A 22,325-nucleotide genomic window follows, 5' to 3' on the forward strand; every position below is an offset into this window, starting at 1 on the left:
CTGCTCTAGAAGCATGTTTCTTGTGGACACTCAATTTTTGTTTCCTATACAGTGAGATCCCACCAACACATACCTGTGAGCTCCTCACCAGCAGCAGTGGTCTACACAAAGTAGTACTATAAAGGTCACCAAGTAAAGTTGCGGCCTCACCTCTTCTGATCTATGAAGAGCCATTCACATCTCCCCACAGCAGTTTCTGCAAGAGCCTGAATAAACACTTCTTCCAAAGATCTACAGTTCTCCAGGACATGGCAGTTGGGAAAGGAGGATATCAGCATGTGAAAAGTACACTCCAACAAGGGAGCTGTTAAAAAGCAGATTCCATCGGACCTAGTAATTTCCTCCTCCAGTCCAAAGCAAACAGACACATGACCACATAACAAAGGTTTTTAAATGCTATACATCAGAGCATGAACAGCTTCAAATTTGTTGCTCTTCTACTAAAAATGAGGGAAGTGCCTAGAAGAAAGGTGGAAAATTTGGGGAAAGAGAACCAGCTCTGAAGTGACTGTACTGTTAGCTTCAGTGCATGCTATGGAATGAATGCCATATGGTTTAGTCTCCAAAAAAACAAAGGTCACATCCATCATTACTCAGCAGCTTTATTCCGCAACTATACACACTGAGCAATGACCCATAATGTGCACAAATTACCTCAACATCCCAGTGAGCAGGTCAATGCATCCTGTACAGAAACTAACACAAAGGTTTCTCTCTCCTTTAGATTTTACTATTAAGACTTTTCATATGCAAATATCACTTATACAAGCAATTATTGGCTTGATTAATATCACTGACACCTGCATATGAAAACTCTGGCATATCTGCACAATTGTATAACTGTCTGGAACAAAAACCTGTTCAACTCAATAGCTGGCAATCTGTCTGCTAGGTAAGTACCCTTGAGGATCAAGATATGAAACAGCAAGTATACTTGTTGATCAATCCCTCTGTGTGGACAGAGCTACTTCAGGGACAAGCATATCCTGGTTAAGTAGCATTCTTTCAAGAATTTAATCTCGAAGTACCCTAATTTCAAACATTTGGCCTTTACAGAGATGCTGCCAGTTATGTTCACTGGTGCTTTATTAGGCTGAAGACAGACAGAGCAGGGAGATGAACCAAAGTTCATAATCAGTACACTACCAGTCCCAGAAGAATGTTGTTTGTGTTTTTTTTGAAAAACCCATACAAAACAGGTTACCAAGAAATATCTTAACATTTTCTGCTTATAGTCAGCTAGTACAGCTATATTACAATTTTATGCATTTACCTCTAAGCACAGATCTTTAAAGATTTCCTGTAGTCTGAAAGAAGTGGACTTAGAACATTTGAGTACCATTAATTCACTCATGAGCTGCGAGGGCTGCACAGTTGCCACAGCTTTGCTCGTGGAGAAACAGCAGCATGAAACCTGGCAGAATTCACTTGTAGTACCAAGCCTTCATAGGACCTCAGTATCCTGCTAGAAATGGGGTGGGGTCCAAGACAACCCTCCATGGTACCACAGTCCTGACAACTGGAACAACTTGAACTTTCAGTGGCGCTATGGTACTGCAAAACTAACAACTGAAGCCAATTCAGGGTTTGACCTTTTAAGTATAAACTGTATGTACATTTTTGCACAGCAGCTTCCAACTGTGATTTCTTCAGGGACCTATACCACAACTAACCATTGCAAACCAAATTAATAAAAACCAATACAATGAAGGAGGCAGGGTTTGGAACCCAAAATAGATTATTTTATTTTCTATTGTAAAGAAATTGGAAAAGACAGGGTATATACATTTAAAAAATAAAGAATTACTTCTCCAAAACAAATTGCTAGACAGTTTTCCTTCACTGTGTCTTCATTGTCCTAACATTGAACCTAAAGCTTCAGTGTTTGACAAGTTCCTGTCCTATTGAACAGCTGAATAAAAGTAAAAAGAAGACAAATGCTGGCAGTTCTGGTTATGAAATTGCAGCAAAGTATATTCTATTTCATGCAGAGAGACACAAGGTTAGTAAAATGAGGCCTCCCATAGTTCACATTCAAGCTTAGCATACAAAGGTATAATTTCCAAGAAACTGGGAGAAATAGTGTCTGCTTAATTACGAATTATTATAACCCTAGGCCACAACAGATTTACTGTAAACTTGATTTGCATTATATGCCAAAGCTTCAGTCATGGTTTAAAACCCCTCAGATCTGTATTACCATTTACAGTGCAGTAATTGCACATCTGCAACAAGACAAGAAAAAACAAAAGCCAAACTCGAGGCAGAATCTGATGTTCTAGGTATTGCAAAGATAATTTTTGGATAGGAGTATGTTGTGGTAAATTTTATCTATTAAAATTAACCTAATCCAATAAGATGTTAGATACAGCTGCTCATGCCCATCTTAAGCCTTTGTTATTTAACAGAAGAATTTCCCAAGCAATACTGGAAATGTTTTGTTGCTACATCTGGAGAGCTTCTGTTAGAGGCACCCATGGCTACATTGTTTGAAGTGAAAAAATCCCTATTCCTAATTGTTTATTTTTGATTTTATTCTTCTCAGGAGTTCAAGCATACTGAATACTATCCTTTTTTCTCTTTTTTTTTTTTTTTAAATATGCAATAAACTTTCCTTAAAGACAAAAGTAGTAAATCAAATTACATATATGAGCAACCAAAAACTCGATTCATCAGATGTGCAATTCTGGGGAAAAAGGGGTTAGCAATCTAACAGAACAAAATGTTTTTTCTTCAATATCAAATATAACACCCTATTCAAACATTACTGACCTCTGCAGATAATACAATCCTGTCCATTGTGCTTAAAAAACAATTTCCTATGCTATATATAACAGATTCTGTGCCTAGCACAGAAAGTATTTGCAGAACCATCAGCTACCAGCAACAGGATTCTTCTTTCATGTTAAACTTAGACAGTTTTTATTAAAGCTGGGTTACAGGAAGTAAGTACGCAAACAGTGGCCTGAAAAGCAGCTGAAAACACACATTCTTCACCTGTTTAATTAACTCTGGCATTTCAAAATGCAGAGCTGCTATAAAATAATATTTTGATTACAAATATGGTGAGAAAAAACATAACTCCTGACATAGTACTGTGCCAGCCATGCTCTGCCCAGATTTTTTGCTATTTATTGCTTATTTTAGTATTTATTACTCTTCAATATGGGCCAAAATACATTGTATTTGCACACTCATGACTAGATGAAACAGTATTTGCTGTCATTTCAGCACCTGCCAACTGAATGGAAAAATTCACCCTGCTTTACCCATTTCAGTCTATTTATTATCATTGCTATCCACAGTATCCTGAATACAAAAAAAAAAATCCTCAAAGTGCATTCAGGTTTTATAGAAGTTAAAAAAGCTTACAACTATAAACAGAATCAAATATGTCAGACAGGCAGTTCCCACTTCCAGCTTTTGCCCAGGAGGGCACTACTGGGACCAAGCAGGCAGCAGCTGCAGATCCGAGCAGTTTCACAAGTGGCTGCTGCACCTGGAGCCAAAGGCACCATCCTGCCTTCTCCAACCTAGCCCCACTGCCACAAGCACACAGCTGGGGAGAGCCCTGTGCATCCCACAGGGGCTGCTCCAGCACTGGGGAGCAGGGGCTACTGCCCAGCTGGGACGCCTCCATTCAGCAGCAGCAAAAGCCAATACATCACCTGGCATCTCCTGCAAAACTGCACCCCCAGCACTGCTGAAAGGCAGCCCCCACCCCATTTTGTGCTGTCGAAGTAGCCTGTGCCCCACACCCAAGCCTTCCAAGACTGTGTTAGTCTCATTTTGCTTCAGTTTGAATTACAACCCCATTGCTCCCTCTGAGGCTGCTATCTCGCTTTCCAGAGTCCCCAGTTTTGTTCAGGCTCTTGTGACAAAGGAAATGCTGTAACTGTGCGAGTACATAACAGACTGTAACGTTAACATGTTTCACCCCTAATCAAGTACACAGAAAGGGTGATAGTTGTGCAGTGAGAGGAGATACAGCATTTTCTTATGCTGCTGTTTCACCAGCTCAGGGCTGGGGAAAACACCAACACACACCTTTGCCACCCCAGCCTGTCCTTGCTGCCAGCCTGGACCTCCCAGATGGCACAACTAGCCTTCTGAGGAAACAGGGCTAAGGACTACACAACCATGAGACACAGGCATTTCTGCTTGTTTCTACAGATTTTTTTGTATGTGTTCATTGTCAGGTTGTTTTCAAATTATTAAGAGTCCATCTCAGGGCAAAGTGTCATGGTGCAACTGAATTATCCCAACAGTTCTCTGTGAAGGGAGAATTTCCTTTGCCCTCTTTTCCCCGATAGCAGCTCTGTCCACTTAAGAGCACTTCCAGAGCCTTCACCACCCCCACCCTCTCCTCCCCAATGAGCACTGGGGCCAGCGTGCTGAGGCCCAGGAGAAGAACATCCAGCAGCATCAGGCTGTCACATCAGCTCCACTTGTGACAACCCAGTCCCTTGGCAGGGGAAGCACAAGGCTCCTTACAACGCAGCATTCATCCCTACTTCATGCAGTAGCAAGCACTGGCCACAAACATTACCTATAAGTTCCAATTTCCCAAATGGAGATCCAGAAATGCTTTAAGGTACCTAACAGACCTGAGAGTGACTGTTCTGGCTGCAGAGTCCCATCATCTGCTGGCAGAGCTAAAGGACTGTTTCTTTTAGAAAACTGCTAATGGCATGAACCCTTATGAAAATAAATACAAGGAAGAGGAGGGGGTTACTCATAGTAGATGTTAATTTAAATCATGAATTGTAAAAATAACTTCACATTTCCTTGTGAAATATCAAGGGAGATGCTTTAAATTAACTAGAGAACTAGGTTCAAAGTGACAGGTAGCCCTGGGAGGGTGAAAAAAGCCAGGGACATAAATTAGTAATAATAGTAATAGAAAACAATGGATTTGGAGACTAATTGATTTTCCTATCTTGCCAGAAGCCAGCAGGTAGGTGAGTTGCAACAAACCAAGGACAAACCTTGACTAAAATCAAAGCTAGACTCATTGAAGTTTCCTGAGATTGTGGAGATGATCTAGCTCTCAGCAAGTGCAGGGGAGACCTGTTTCATCCCCTCTCTCAAGTGTGCAGCTGCACACCCATTCCCTTCCTCTTGCCAGCACTGATTCTCCTCTGACCCCTTGATCACACTGGTCAGCTCACTAAACCACTAGAAAACTAACTCAGCAGAAGAGCTACAAATTTCCTGCCAGCACAGTGAGCTGACTCAGCTGACCAAGGGCAATCTCTTGCAACTGCACAATGGAGGCAACAGAGTGTGTGGAGCAGGACAGTCCTCTTGGGGAGCATAAGACACTTGCCATCTTAAATATGTGAATGGGGAACCACTCTGCAGTGGAAAGAGGAAGAAAGAGCAAAGCAGGCAATGTTTGCTACAGCAGATGGGACAGGGTAGTGAATAGGAAGTAAGAATGGCTGATTTTTATAACAACGCCCTTAGGACAAGATCACCAGCAGTCAGCTGCCCCGCTAAATAGTCATCACTGCCATGCAGTGATGACAAGAGGAATGGTGCAGAAACAAAGCCCTGGGCACTGTTTTCCAGTTGGTTCCTGACTGAAGTACTCTGGGTTACTTCATTCCAAAGAGCCTATGGTTTGTCATGGCACTGAGGTTTCCCACTTGCACTGCTAATCACTAGAGTTCAGCTTTCCTTTTCTTTTCAGAAATTCTTACAAAAATCATCCAACTAAAAGTTTTGGACTAAAAACACCTTGATCAATAACTGCAGAGCAGAAGAAAGGCACTTACCAGTGTTTCCCAGGGCAATAAATTGAGCACAACAGGCATCTTTGAAAAATTCTGACCAGACTGAATGTAAAATATGCTTTTACATATGATAATAGCAGCACTTCAAGCTACTCCAAAAGCACAAGGATACTGCACTGTGTTTTCTTGCTCAGTAATTATGAAAATTGTTGAATATTTGTTTTGAGAATAAAGCATACATAACACAGTACATTTGCACAAAGGTGACGAAATCCCTGTGCATTTGCAGATGAGTGCTTTATCACAGGCTGTCATTTCAGGAGATGACTACTCTTGACCAGCGGGGCTAGAGGAAGTATGGGAAGAACAGAGTCCACGTTATCTAATTGCTCAGCCTGCACTTACCACTGAAACACTGAGATGATATGTATTGTTAACCCAGTAAGAGCCCAGGTGATTTTCTTCCTCCTTAGCAACCTGAGTCACTCCACAAGTGCTAGTGCCAAGAAGGGAGCACAACCAGGCAGCCAGGAACAAAAGACTTTCTCCAGTTAGTCACATAAGCCTCTGACTCAGCTTCTCACAAAACCACAGCCTCAGGTTTTCGTACCCAGCCCCTACTTTCATTGAAGATGGCCACCACAGTAACTCTGAGGAGATTGTCTTGATTACTTCTAAATCCTTATTTGAATTAAACTTTTCACATTGGGCATTAGTTTCTCATACTGAATGCTATAAAATTCCAATATTAAATTAATCCAGGTAATTCAAGAAGTTGAATTAAAAGTTACAATGCTCAAGAACACAACAGGCCTGAACTTCTGTACTTAAAGGCCATGTATAAGTGTGTTTTCATTTACTTACCTTTTTGCTTCTTCTAAGTGGCACAGGTACTCATAAGCAATGTTCTGACGTCTCCTTTCATCCATTTCCTCTGCTGAAAGCCTTTTATCATCTACAATAGCTGCAAACAGAAACCCATATCAAGTTACACACAAGTTTGAGGTGATTCTTAGAGCAATTTTACTGACAACCTAGGCAAGTTACTGTGCACGAGAAATTAAAATAGTCATCCCTCTTCCTCAAAAGAGGCCTTTTATAGCATGGTGCACAAAGATATTTAGATCACAAAGATGCAGTTCTCTGTATGGTGAGAGTTTCACTTGTTCCAAACCAAGCACATATTTCTCATTGTCCATCACCTGGTTTGGGTGCAGGATGGAGTACTCAAACATGTGGGGCTGAGGCTGGGAGCCAGTAGAGTTTCAGCTTAGACATCCTCAGAGGAGTTTGAGGACTACCATGTGCAGGCTCAAAGCAAGCAGCAGATGGAGCAGCCCCATGCTAAGCAGTGCCTCAGCAGTAGAGATGAAGATAACACGCTGCAAACCTATCTCACAGGCAACTTGGGAACCAGCTGCAGTTTTAGAACCCATGAGACTGCAACAGACAGAACTGCCTCCCACTGATGGGAGTGATGAGGAAGTGATCAGATGAACAAGCTGTGGTATTCACATCCCTGCTTACTGCTGCAACCACATCACCTTCCATAAAAGCACTCTCCCAGTCTATTAAGGATGACTCCATGCACATCTCCAGCTGCAGACGATCCTGATTAGCAACCACTAACCTGTGACTGATCTCCCTTTCTTTGTAGGGTACAGAGAGTTTCTGTGAGCAAATCTGCAGTTCTTCCAAATGTTTCTAGCAATGAATCCAAAGGACCATACATACAGTAGTGCTGACTTCTGGCTGAATTCCAATCACAACACATGAGGCTTTTGGAAACAACCTTCAGCATAAACCAGTTACCAAAATGACACCTTATTTGTGCTAGTGGCTGCCAAAAGAGCTGGTCCTGCCCTCCCTCATGTTTCTCTTCCACATATTACCATCACCTCTCATGTCAGATCTGGCAATCTTGCAGCTGTGTCAGTGAACCAGAACAAGGGGCAGCCCTTACTGAAGAGTGACAGCTATGAAGAGACATGCTTCTAAGGAAGATCAGGTCCCTGATCTCAGCTGCTGTGCACCTGCAGACAAGCTGGTGCAGGAACAAGGGAGAGGACAGAAATGCAGGCCTTGGCCAGTCACTTTCTATGGCAGCCCACGAGCCGGTTAGCTGAGAAAATCAATACACATTATCAGTGAAAAAACACGGACCTCTCTCCTCCTCAAATGCACTGCTAGCTTGATTGCACATGCCACAAGCAAGTTTTCAACATTTCCCTCATGCAACTGTCTCATATAGTGGATAAACACCTTCTGGTAGCTGATACAGGCAACTCAAAGGGCACTGTAACAAAGCAAGAAACTGGGCTTTACAAGTACATGCCTACATTGAAGGCTATACCTGAAACCAACCCAATCCCAACAACACAGAAATGATCCCACATGCATTTACTGAGGTCACAAAAGAAATTGCCCTGCTTGCCCACCATGTTTCGGACTGATGCTACCACACATTTGTTAGCATATCATATAGCTGCATTAAGCTGTGTAATTTCAGTTTTAATCACCACAAGCATTGATATCTCTCATCTTCCTTTGCTTTTAAGATGGCTCTTTCTAATTACACAGAAATTTCATACACTGATAAAACAAATATATGTCTTGCTCTGAGTCCCTTTTAAGTCTGATAACTTGAATAAACATGACTCAATCCAAAATGAGCTCTCAGATACTGTCACAAGGTCATCACTTGCTATGAACCAAAACATTACTTTGGAGGCAAACATGAGATGCAGGTGGCAAAACACAGCCTGGCAAACTGGCAATGGAGGCTGCATTACTGCTGCTTTTGCCCACACCACCATCAGCATGTCCAGGACAGGCTGCTCCCAACTCCCTGACACAACTTCTCTGCTGCAGAGGGGTCCTGGCCCCCCAGAGTTACGGAAAAGTATTGATGAGTCACTGAGCTGAAATTTAATATATCACTTCATCATTTGTGACACTGAGCTCTAGGGCCACTTTTCAAACATCATATCTTTCCCTCAGCTAGGAGAGCCCCAGGTGCCGTCAGAGAAACCCAGCTGACCATCCTAGTGGGTTATGGCCCTGTCAGCCAGGATGGGACAGCTGATACTGAAACAGGCCTTCATCCCTCACAACACAGCTCCCATGCCCTGCTTCTCTTATCTCACTAAGCAGCCATTTACTCCCGCCCTCCAAACACAACTCACCACAGTCATAAGCAAAGCAGCAGAAAAGACAGCTTGTCTGAAAGTAGGAGTAAGAAAAGCACACAACACATTTGATAAGTATCAGCCTGGGAATTTACCTGAATAACACTAATGCTTTACAGTCTAGTCCTGGATCTACACATCCACAGGTGCCTCCCATTCTCAACAAGGACATCCCAGATCAAGCAGCCCTGGCCAGCCTCAAATCCCTTATTAAAATAATTTGCAAAGATTGATTCAGAGTGTAGATGAAAGCACTGACAGATATTGTGGCATTATAATAGCTTTTCTGCTTCAGAAAACCTCCAATAAGGAGGCAAAACAGCAAGAGGCAAGATGAAGTAACTTGTAGACACTGAGAAGTGGAAAACCCACATCCTTTCTAGAAGAGATACTGTTATCAGCAGCTCACAGGTAGGAAATCAGTCTTCTTTCCTGCTGGGGCCAAAGTGGCTGTTTCTGGTCTGAACGTCTGAACACTGAAAAGACAGAGCACAGGGAGTGCCAACACCTACAGTGCTTATGCTGGGAGGAGTCTCTTGCAACACCAGTTTTTGATAAAACTGATTACATGTTTTGCCCCTCCAGCACATAGTGGCTTCAAAGCAACAGTGCTGTCACATCAAATAAGTGGTTACAGACACTTTTAGAAACAGCAATGACAACCTGCAGAATAGAGGTGGCCTCAGGACTGAGCTGCAGAGGAAACTACTTTGAAGACTTGGGTCCTCAAAGTCTAGTCTACAATAATATATTCTGGCAAAGGCTTCAGTCTTCAACTAGAGCCCTGCATGTAGTTTTTCACGATGTCAGACAAACACACTATAAGTGCATCCATCAACCCAGCCACACCAAGTTCAACATCTTCATTTGAAGACGGAAAGACCAGTCTTTCTGGCTAACAGGGCAAGTGTTAGTCAGGAGACTAAGATTGATGAAAGAATAAACACATTTCCGCTGTATCAGTAACTTCTTGACAGTGCTCAACTCAAGGGAAGAGGGCACTACAATAAAGGATGTTATGGGGCCGGGTAAGTAGGACTGGCCTTCACCTGAATACCTCCAGCTCACTAGTAAGGCCAAGCAGGATCCAGGCAGACAAAATCTTGCAGCTGAAAAGATCCAGATAGCACAAAAAAGGCACATGCACACTACATAGAAGCTATGCAGGAAAAAAAGCCTGTAAAATTTAAAATTAACATCTTATGATTCAATTCATCAATTTTGTGATTTTGATTTGGAATTAAGAGGAAAAATATCAAATATTCCCTCAAAGAAGGAAAGTTAAAGAGTATGTCTGGACTAGTGACAAGAACTAATAAAAATGCCAGTGTAGCTACCTAAAAGCTTTCCATTTCAACTCATTTTAGATGTTGCCAACCTGTTAGCCAACAGTCAATACATACAAAGCATGTATGCAAAGATACCAAGTTCCCTCATTATAGATATTCCTTCATGGAGAAGCACTAAAGGAAAAGTGTGTGAGAAACACTGCATGGAGCAGTGAGTAATACTAAAGTTTAAATTGCTACACCTAATTTTGAACAAATACAAGAACAGACGTTCTGGCACTCACTGTGATGCAACAATTCTTCCCACAATTGATTCAATGGAAATAAAGTCACATTCTAGTAACAACTTCCTACATGTTCTCATTCCACCTATTTCTCACAAAAAATAAGTCTGTTTACCACCAGGGAGTGTTCATTGAGAGACTTGAGCATCTTTCATCAGCTGACATATTGCACTTATATCCACCCTCATCTTTGTCTGAAATATTTGTCCCGTGTACCACCATCATGGAAGAAACAAAAGAGGCAAGGTAGTAGCTAGGACTAGTGGATGTTTGGCATTTGGTTATGGATTCCAAAAAACTTTCTGATGTGCCCTGATCCAAGACAGCAGCTGCAGTTGTTGGCAAATATTTGGAGCTCTGTCAGCTGCTGACCACAGGGGTGCCAACACAACCCAAGGTGCTCCAATATGCCTACAGACGACATGGCACAGAAAGCATTTACTAAGTCTGACTCAGCATTAGTAGACAACATAAAAGCATTTCAATCTTCCAAATTTGAGCAAGTTTTCAGAAATAGGGCCACCATTTCTGAATCTGCAACATAATTACTGAAACTATCAATCAGCCCAGGTGTGCAAGAGCCACTGGAGCCATGACCTTACTATCAGTGTCTGGAAAGAGATTCAAAACTTCAGGTTCACATAAGATATGTTCAGTTTACACAAGAATTTTAAGAACAAGTACTGGCTGTGTAAATGTTGCCCAAGTTCAACGTTAACCCTCTTATCACAACCATGGCAAGGATTTTGGAGGTCCCAGGCTCACCGAGATAATCCACATCAATACTGATCTTACCGAATCTCTCCCATTAGTGTTTATACTTGAGATTACATTAAATAAGAGGTGTTTTACAAGCCTAATTTGTAACAGTTTTCAAATGAGCACATGAATCCATGGATTGTATTTCTAAATGAAGCTAAACTTGAAATTTCTATAATACGTAGCCAAAGAGCATACAAGGAAAAGCAATGTTTGTTTTAATTTCTGAATGCAAATTTATGGAACACTTTACAAGGCATGATTCTAAGTTCCTCAAACATAACAATTCCCCAAAGGAATTTTTGACAGGTTTTTTCTCAAAAACCTGAGGCTGTAAAAACCCCCTGCAAAACCTACAGCAGCATTTAAGGTTTCCTGGTCATTCATTTGCACTCAGACGTATGACTATCTGCAATAGTTCAAGAACAGCACACAGCTGCTTCTATCAGGCAGACCCTTTAATAAGTATGTCTGTAGCAAACACCTGAAAGACTTCTTATACTGAAAAAGCCAAAGAAAAGAACAGAGGCTTTTATTCCCAGGGCCAATCTCCCTCAATTTCCTGTCACCAGAGACTTTTTCCCCATGGAAAGTGAGACATGAGCAAGGAGGAGGGCTCTTTTGGCACCACAACAGGGAAGCTCAATATACAGAATGTAACAGAGGATGGAGAGAACAAAATCCTCTTACAGTGACAGAAAAGAATTTGTAAAGTCAGAATTGAGGGAAAAGAAAAGAGATACATGAGTAAATACTGTAAAATGCTGGAATAAAAGTTTTTCAGAGTATTTGAATTAAACATTAGTTAAACCACATTTGGCAGTCCCAGCTGTGTGCTGTCCTGGCCACATAGTAGGCAAGGCAGTACTGCAGTCCACTGGTGAGAAATTCTGCAAATTCTGTGTATCCTCCTCCCCCACCTGAGCTCATCCCCATATCCCCAGTATTAGCACACTGAAAAGCATTTAACTGAGCCACGTTGTAGCAGTTGCAAACACAAAACCAGAAGCTGAGCCCTTCTTGCACAAAAACTTTTTACTGACACTTTGCTAGCCATAGACAGCCCTGGTGAAAGCTGAGCCCGGTACCACAGGCTCTAGGCAGCATCCCATTTATATCTGCCTGTACCATGAGGATGAGCTGCCAAAGTGAAACATTTGCCATCACACTTCAGTGCTCTAGTTTCAAAAAAGGCTAGTTGCATTTTAGATGGTCAATGTGACTTAAAACCTTAGGTTATGAGAGCATATAACTATTTTGTCCTATTGTGAAAGAGGCTAATAAATTCAGTGCCATCTTTTTATTCCTAGTAAAATTTGTACTTTCAGGTACTCATTACCCCAGGAGAGCCTGCCCAGGGCAGTTCAGATCTGTGGTCACTCCTGTGTTGGCAATTCAGTTGCTGCTACTCCACCAATACAGCACCAGCCAACCCCTGTAACCGGAGCAGGTCTGAGCTGTCAATGCTCTGAGCCAGGCTCTCTGCTACCTCACTGCAGTGGGGCAGGAACTTATAGCACTGTCAGACAGCTGGAAAATACATGGACAGGATTACATGTACAGATATCAGAAAAAACACTGTTCAAAACTACAGAAACAGGAGTTAATTCCCAAGCCTCCACTCCCAATATCAACTAGCAGGTATGTAATGCAACAGTTTATTAAATAAGCAGAAGAAAATATGCCAACATTAACCATGTAAACAGATCATTCAATAAGCTACTAAGAAAAAAATGTCTTTACAGCACCAAACACTTATTACAGGTGTTCTGGTTTTAAGATATTTAGTACCTGTAGGTCTATTTTCATGGTGGAAGACATTTATCTTTGGATGAAAAATTTAAGGCTCCGATCAAAACAGCTTTCTATAGACTTCCTCTGTCAAAGAGCACAGTCACAAGCAGCTAGTGTGTGTCCCACAACAATAAAACCAGGTGGCCTGAGCCTTTTTCTATGGCTTCAGTTAAGGGAATTCAGTCCATTCCCTGACCATTTGCTCCAAGAAAGGGCTCTGGACAAAGGCAGAAACTGCAAGTACTCAGAAACCTACCACAGCTGTGAACTTGGAGGGCAAATTCACTTGAGATAGTAGACTAATACAATTTATTAAATTATGAGGCTCTTCAATTTCAAGTATTTCGAACATTGAACTATTCCCCATCCTTAAAAATGGCTATATCTCTTCTAATCTAGTTATTATATTGTCCAAAGCATGCAGGCTCAGATTTTTGTACAGAAATACACACACATCTTCTGGACAGCAGACAGACATTACCGGCTCTCACAAATTGTGTTTCATACAGAATCGACAGGGTCACTGTTCTGGACCAGATCTCACTGCCAGACACTGCACAACAGGGAAAAAAAAGGACCATTAGCATGGGAGTGTTGACGACAGAAATCCAGTAAAAAGACATCCTAATGTAAATTTAAAAGTGTTTGCTAAACCAGCCTTTCCCTTGAGCTTTCTTATAGAGCCTCATTCCTGTGCATTCAATTTCCTGAGTTGTCCTCCCCCACTTCCTTGAAAAAGGTCTTATTTCAGTCTTAGGTATCTGCTACCACAAGTCCAACCACATCCATTTACAGAGACTGAGCACTATTACAGTACATGGACCTTAGTACTATCATACCAAGGAGATAGTGATGCAACAGCAACCACAGCCCATGCTTCTGGAGCTAAGAGTCAAAACTTTGATTTCAGTCTGTCAAGTGCCAACATGGGCAGGACTCCCCAGATATGTCTTGAGATACCTGAATTCCCACAAAGTTTAGAAAAGTCTCATTTAACCACAGGGACACAAGATAGCTTTGACATTCAGCAAGTAACCCCATGTACTTCCAGAATGTTTAACATTCATTTTTCTGCTTATAGCTATACACATCCTTTCCTCTACTTTTAAACCTCAAGTTTTCTACAGTACCATCAAGTATGACTTTAGTAGAGACAATACATTAAAAGATATTAAGTAGTTCTGACATTATCATATTGTGTAATGACACCAGAGTGTGGCCATTGCTTTTCTAGTAGGGTCCTTTAATCTTGTGCAGAAAAAAAACATGGTTCATTTTAGCTTAACTTCAGCAAAATTGTCCTGTATGTTTGGAAGAACAAGGAGACAGAGTAATGGAGTTGAAGGAAGTACATGAAATCCAACTCCAAACAGTTTCAATTAACTTCAGATGTTCCCATCTACAATTACAAATATGAAATGCAATTTATCAGCCCATTGCCCAACCACTTTCACCTACACTTAACTGACAGTGTCATTGTCTCCAGCAATACTTCGTGTAACTCCTTAATAAAATTGTAGCTGTTTATCTTTGCATATTTTGCTAGCTGGTAATCTCAAGGCACAACAGGTTTCCCCAAGATTCAGGTGCTCAAAGAACACCTTTAAAACTCTAGCTTCTTTCTATGAACTATGCAGTTGACCTTAAAACTCTTTGCTAACAAACCCACAGTCTATGCTCCTGTAAAAGCTGCAAGCCTAAGGAAACAGCCCGATGGATCCTGAAGAAGCAGTGAACAATTTCTTTCCCTTACAGGCCATCCTATCTCCACTTGCCTAGTCCAAAAGCCATTAACACAGCCAAGCTTGAAGGCAGCTTGGAAAATTCTACATTGGTAAGTAGTCAGTCTGGTTGGAAGATTTTCTTAGTTTCCACATACTTATAGCAAGAATGACATTTTTCATGTGGGCTCTAAAAAAAGCAATTTTTTGAAAAAGCTGGTTGGTCAGATCAGCACATCACTGGAGGCTCGAGGCATTCAAAATATTATTGTACATTCGAGCAGGAATTTCCAACAGACTTTCCTTCTCCAGAGGTTAATTCATGAGGAAACAAATAGTAAAGTGTGAAAGGTTCAGCTTTATACATTCACTGCTTTCTTAAAGAACTTGTGATTTGAATTCCCTGTATTTTGACACATTTACCATTTGTTCCATTCATTTCACTGGAATTACTTTAACCCATTTATTTTTTATTAGCAGTATACATTAATAATCCTCAATAAAAGAGTCAAAATTTTGCCATATGGATTTCATTCCCTTACATTTTACCTGCTGTGACCTCGGTTCAACTTAACACAAGCAGAATATAAATGAAATAATGAAAAGGACAGTTTAATGTTGTCAGGCTAGTAAAATACACTACTCAACTATGAAAGACACAGAAAGATGTTAGCATCTTCAGCACGCCTCAATATTAACCCTGTAATTGGGTTTAGTCAGAAGAAAAATGCTAAGTCTCTTGCCTACAAATGCCATCAAATTTATTTCTAGCGTTAGGAAGTTCATATTTCATTTTACTCTGAAAAGAATTGCAGCTATATCAATAAGTCAAATGCATATGCACACCTACATAAAAGGAGGAGTGATTGCGGAGGGTAAAATGCTTTGAAGATTGCCCAAAAAGGGTGAAAAGTTCATCTGAAAGGCATTCATCCCTATGCAAGGAGCTGGAAGCAGAGGCACAAGTTAACAGCAAAAGGAGATGTTCCTGCAGCCTTCTGCTGAACTCCAAAGGCAACTTTCGTTATATGTAATCACACCATCACTGTTGCCTGTGGCCACAACCCCACCCATAAACATTTGTGGATCAACCACAGTGCAGAAAGCCACTGCAGAAGTAGAGTGGAAGAACAGGAAAGAGGGGCTGGAGACCATTGCAAGGAAGGGCAGGATGCAGACTAAACTCACAACGGTGGCAACAGGAAACCCAGATTCAGGTTTGTCCACCCCTTATCTGTTTGCACACGTTGATGTTGACTCATGCCTATACTGCTGCCAGTTCAGATGCTCTGCTGTGCAAACAGCAGCTAAGATCACCCTAATTAAAATGGAGACATGTCAGCCAACATGCAGGACCAGAATAAAGTAAAAGGCTTACTGTGGCAAAGGGGGATCCTAGGGACTGAAGAAGCAAAACATGTCTGACAAGAGCTACTGATGCTTCACCAAAAGGCAAATTAGTTGAAGTCCACAGGAAAGAGCGTAACACTAAGGTTTTTGGTCACTGTCACTGTTCTTTGGTAGATGTTCAAAAGACTGATGACTATTTAAACAGTAACCAATTAAGATAACATCCTGCAAATGCTGCACAGGTTTTTTGGCTAAATCAGAACCTTGTCCAATTTCTTTTTCAGTCCTGAAAGTGTCAAAAAGCTCATCTGCGTTACAGTCTGGAGACCAGAACAGTGATTTATAGATACACTTGTAGTAAACTGCCACTACCTGGAGGCTGGTCAGGGAGGGGCTACTCTTGGCTGTGAGAAATGAAGAAGAGATGAACAACTTGGTACATCCTGTACCTAAATATTGAGACTCCAAACTGCTCTGAGTGACAGTGACACATCTACCATTGTACATATCACTGCAAAAATCAGATAAGAAATGAGGCAGACATTCTGGAAATGGAAGTATTCAGTTTATTGATAAGTTAGGAGGAACAAGTTACTGACAGCTGCACTCAAGTTTTCACACAAATCATACACTCACAAGTATTCTAACTGTATTCTAAATTCATATTGCCTCTAAATTGACACAAAACTCTGTCAATCTCATATTGAAAAACTTAATTTTTCATGTCACTATGTCTACTCTACAGCCCACTCCAAAAAGTAAAGTTTGTATTAATGCAGCAAGTACTGAACACAAAATAGCTTTCTCGCTGCCTTGAATCAATTTCCACTAATGAAAGAACTGCAATGACAACACTAAATAACAATCATGAACAAAATATCAGAGCATATGAGACACATTGTGTAAACTCCTCAAAACAAACATTCTGCTTGAAATACCAAGACCAAGACCACTAAAATAAAGGAAGTGTAGCTATCTTTCAATCACTCTTATGGCAACCATAGTACAAGCAACACAAACTTAACATCAAATTAAGCTGTATGTCTGCAAGTTTGAAGCCTCTACCCAACAAGGAAATTCATATGCTCAGGGGCTGAACACTGAGTTTTATCATCTTTTGTGTAGCTGCAGTCTGTTTCCTTTGTTGAAGCACTACTTCAAAAATGAAGACTTTTGCTTGGACTTGTAATGGTTCTTCCTTCAAGCTTTGCCCTGTTTTCCAGCTTGTACTCTATGGTCAGCCTCCTTATAAGGCATTGATAGCTGCTACAGGGAGCAGAGCAGTCTGAAAAAATAGCCACTCCATCAGCAGTATCTTGTCCAGGTGAGTCTGCCATTCCTGTTCTATACAGGAACTATTTCTGTAAGAGACCCAGTGTCACAACAAGCCTTGTTCATCAGCAGTATTTCCGCTTCTCCTGGCCTGCACACTAAAGGCTGTCAGAAGTGAGTACAAGTAAAATACTCCTACTTAATTGGTAACAGTTCTGATGCAAATGATCAACTTCCAAGAAAGTCTGTACTTTATAAATTAAGGAAATTAAATTGAAATAACTTGATCAGATGTATACTTGCATCTCAAACATGCCCAAGAAGCTAGTGCAGACCAATTCTGCTACTGCTTTAGGAGTCCAAAAGTCTCGACTGCTCATTTCTTCATCTTTTTTTGGAGAGTCCAGATAGGCCTGTCAATGGGCAGCATTTGCAGCCTGGACAGAAGCAGCCTACCAGTCAAGACTCTCCTGCCATAATTCTAGGAAAAAGGATACAGAAGAATGTTACAGAAATCCATCTCTATTTTTATCAGAAGCCTCTGTAAACATTTATGGAGCAACTTAATTTTGTTTAAGTGTGGCAAAAAAAAAGGAAAATGCTGAGTGTTATTGCCATGGTTCAGTGTTCTAGGAAACACCAGCCCTTGTTTTGCCTGTTACTACCCACAATACTAAGAAATTTGACTCATTTTGTTCTAAAATAACTCACATCAGTGAAATCTTCAGCAAAACCATGTGGTCTTACTTCTCGTGATCTGTATGAAGACGGAAGTTGTAGCACAAGCAAGGAGCTTGCTTTACATATGATAAAAGCTGTGTATTTTTGGGAGCATTCTAACCCATTTGTTAAACATCATTGCCATAGTCAGAGGTGATACAGATTCAAAGTGGCAGGCAGTCACGTCCAATCCTTGCAGGTAAACGGTCTACCCACCTTCAGTAATCAGCTGCCATGCAACTTCAAATGCCAAACCAAGGCTGGCTCATCCCCCAGCCTCCAGTAAATCACAGTGAAGAAATCTGTGCTCTACTGTGGTCTGAAAAGCAGGGTTCAAAACTTCTGAGTTCAGATGTAGTGAAGTCACATTTACAGTGTGCCTGACTTTGTAAAAACAGTTGACCATTTTTCCTTGGTAAAAGTTCTGTCCCAGATTCATCTAAATATAATCCCTGCTCTCCCCAGGACTCCTTCACGCTCCTTTTTAGTTACACCACCACATTTCCATGCTGATATTTCAATGCATTATTTATTCTGCTATACTGTATTGAGAACATATGGAATTTAAGACTTGTTTGCCACTGAACAAAGGCCAGCCAGCTATTGACTGGGTAAATCAGTTGGGCTCAAAAAATTAGAAATCCCAGAAATAAGCAGCACATGCCACAAGTCACATCTCATCCCTACAGTTTCGAGGCCCTGCAAGTCAAGAGTAATTTTACCAGCAGAAGAGGGTTGAAAAAGCATCTTGAATCTTACATTACATAGAGAAAATATTTATTTCACTTTCTTGTAGAAGTAGTCTAGTATTTAGACAGTTGCTTACAATTTTACTGCTGTGGCATTGCCTGATGGACACTGTCATACCTTTACTGACACTTAGGGATTTATGAAACGACAGAACTAGAGATGAAAATCCCTCAAAAGCATGTCTAACTCAAAACTCTCTGGGCAGCATGAGAGCTGAGAGCAGACCCAGCCCTGGCAGGCAGGGCACCAGGATGGCAGCAGCACAACAGCGAAGGCACCCAGGGGAAGACTACAGTGATTCACACTGCTCCTTCCCACGTCCCCTGGTCCACACTCATGTGCCACCTGCACATTTTGTCACTCCACTTTTCCAGATCTCTATGTGCAGCAGTAACACAACTTAAATCAACTCAACCTGCTGTTCCCCCACTTGTGCTCATCCCTGCTCCAGCTACTACATCATATTGGCAGACCTGCCTGTGGGTTTGTGCTGCGAGCCAGACCAGGGACATAATCTAGCCAAAAATAATCTTGTAGAAGGACTTGAGGTTGCGTCTTCCACCAGCAGAGCTGACTGAAAGCACACGTAAAACCACAGCTTCAGGGTGCGGTTCCAGAGCAATTTAAACACATTTAAATTCTGGCTGCCACAGTCCCACCTGGCCAGAAAGTCCCCCCGTGCCTTGGGCTGACAGGCACAGCTGTGAGATCTGCAGCCAGCCCCTGAAGAGGCCTGAAGTAACTGCAAATCCAGCAGTGTAAATCAGCTCTGCAAAGAGAGATTAGCTTCCTGACAGATTAGGTCTCCATGCCATCGTATGAGCATTGGCACAGGTGAAGACCACAGCAGCCTGACAGAACAGCTGAAGACACCTTGGCAAATTCAGGCCGCTGAAACTTCACCAGTTGCAACAGTCTGCAGCAAGGCAGGAGCTGGGATCCTAATGTCATTAACACCAGTTAAAAACAGCAATTTCTGTCATGAAAGAAGATGACCCTACATACAGGATTGTGTTTTTGGCAAAGAAAACCTGTGTCCTTGTTTAGTTTTCAAGCTTTTTACCTTGTTTCTCATCACTTCAACAAGACAATTAGACACAGATATCCCCTGTACTTATCTATGATTCCCCCAAACAGCTTTGAAACATGCCTTTAAAAGCACAAGTAAAACATTTACTGGCATATAGTTTGACTTACAACTGTGTGAAAGAGTGGCTGCCTTAATGAAGCATATTTCTGTACAAAGTTTGGGCATTTCCCTTATCAGCTGTCCCTGGATTAATCTGTTCTATGCTCCTAGAAGCTGTGAGGCTCCATTCATGCAAATATCACCAGTGTATGGAGCAGCTTTACAAATCAAGTACAAATGCTGGAAGATACCCTTAATTTTCAGGAGGAACAGCCAGTAGGGGATGGATAGCATGCATGACTACATCTTTCCCTTCAGACTTTGGAGCCTGGTAAGAGTCAGCTTAAATACCTTGCTAGATGCCACAAGAGTTTTACTGCACTTCGAAAGAAGTAGGTCAGAGTCCACAGGGGAGGACTGGCAGAGACCATGTCCTTCATCATCCACTTTAGCTGAAGCCACAGACAGCTTAGCCTAATACACCCAAGCCAAAAGAAGCAGCTGGGATAAAGACAGTAGATTCTGCCAGCTTTGGAGCCTGGCTAGCAGGTGGGGCAGGCACCACACCTTGAGGCAGCAGGTCCTTAGGGGCTGGCAGTGGTTTGCCAGCAGTTGTGAGTCAGAGCTCTAAGGTGCTCCTTGAATCTGACTCCTGAAGAATTCATACCTGGCCAACCTCTTAACTTGGGCAGTAAGTGATAACAAAGAACTGACATAATTCTTCCAGGTAAGAGTTTATTGCTAGTGTATACTCATTTGAACAAAACAGTAATTTAACACTGAAATTGACCACCAGCACAGGCTCTTAATAGCCATTCATTTACTTACACATTTCAAAAGGTATTTAGGAGCCATGCAGAATTTGTATGAACACCACCTGATGCAGTATCTCCCTTGATGTATAGCAGGGAAGCTGATCTCCAAATCAAAGCATCCCTTTTCTCTGCTCCAAAGACCTCCATGAGAGGATCACAGCCCCATCCCCTCCCTCTCCTGCCATGTGGCACATGCTGACACCTTGCTAAGGCTCTTGGCCTCCACAGAACACCCTACAGGCACTGCCTGCCCCACCAGCACATCACCACCACAGACCAGAGTATACCTTTGGCTGGTGCCACAGCAGCTGGCAAAACACAACTGAAACAGTGCCAGGAGCAAGGTGTTGATCACCAGCATAAACCTGTCCCTGTACCAGACCTCAGCAGGTCCCTTCTTCCCCCAGCTGTGAAGATAAGGCAGTATTCATCCTGCAGACAACCCTCTTCAAAGCCCAGCTGGCACCAGGCAGAAGAGGACATCCTTGTTTTCTGAAGGTGAACACAGCACCAACGTGAGGGACGTGTTGACCCATGAGACATGCAGGGCCCAGCTTGTGTCCCAGTCCATCTCAGCAAGGATTGGCAAACGAGGTGCCCACCACAGGCACCCCTCCCTGCTTGCTTCCACATCCCAGGGTGGGGGGACCCAGCCCCTGACATCCCCAACCATGCTCCCCAGGCCAGGGTGGGCACTGCTTCTCCCCTGTCCAGCCCCTGCACTTTCACTCCACAACATGTGGCAGTTCAAGGATACCTGTTCCAAAAACACACTGAAACAGCCTGAACAAGTGAAGCAAACACAGCAGGTTAATAATTTCCTGCAAGGAGTGGAGCACAGGAGAGCACACTCACTTATCGTTCCACTGAAATATGACCCACCAGTCCTGCCTATCACTGCCAGGCATTTCTTTTTTCCACCATACATGTAAGATTATTCCTCGTAAATCATAGTCAGCTTAAATCAGCAGCAGTATCAAGTAAATCTTGAGATAGGACAACCAGGTAACTGAAACACCACTTAACAGAAGAGATGATCTGCAAATTGGCATACTTCCTATACCCTGCCTCAAGTATTGGACTTGATCTAGCACACTCACATGTGTTATAAATCCTGTTTCCAGCACAATATTAAAATTTCCTGTTTCAACAGTGTTCAAGTAGTTTTAAGCATGCTGTAACGTAGTTCCATCCTTTCTTTACCAAGTGACTTCAGGAAAGATGAGCCTGCTTTGTACAAAAGGCACATGAAGAACCACTCCTACCAAATGAATTATGTGCACTTGGTTAAACAAAACAGTTAAACTTTTCAAGTTCTCATTCAGCAGTTTAATTATTAGCAACCTACAAAAGGGTGGAAGAGATAAACAACGTATTCGGTTGCCAAATTACACCCATCAATAAAAAAGGAGAAGAAAAGTGTTCTTATAAACCACAAGTACTACAGGAACATATCCACCCAAAACAATATATATGCATAGGATACAGTCAAGATTTTTTTTTTTTAAACTTTAAA

At 41.9% G+C, this 22,325-nt stretch overlaps 1 protein-coding gene across 6 annotated transcripts in view; it reads right to left on the minus strand.

Annotated features, from left to right (window-relative positions):
• Nucleotides 1–22,325, minus strand: part of IQGAP2 (IQ motif containing GTPase activating protein 2) — a 131,866-nt gene that overhangs the window by 104,552 nt on the left and 4,989 nt on the right. For 4 of the 6 annotated variants that reach the window (XM_074812123.1, XM_074812126.1, XM_074812127.1 and 1 more), the window contains exon 2: nucleotides 6,603–6,702. The exons of 1 other annotated variant lie outside the window; for it this stretch is intronic. In XM_074812123.1, the coding sequence (XP_074668224.1) occupies nucleotides 6,603–6,702 (100 nt within the window). Of the gene's footprint in view, nucleotides 1–150; nucleotides 170–6,602; nucleotides 6,703–22,325 lie in introns of those variants that run through there. One more of the 6 variants, XM_074812125.1, reaches the window with a different exon arrangement.

Source organism: Strix aluco, chromosome Z (genome assembly GCF_031877795.1).
Source record: "Strix aluco isolate bStrAlu1 chromosome Z, bStrAlu1.hap1, whole genome shotgun sequence".
Classification (NCBI taxonomy): domain Eukaryota; kingdom Metazoa; phylum Chordata; class Aves; order Strigiformes; family Strigidae; genus Strix; species Strix aluco.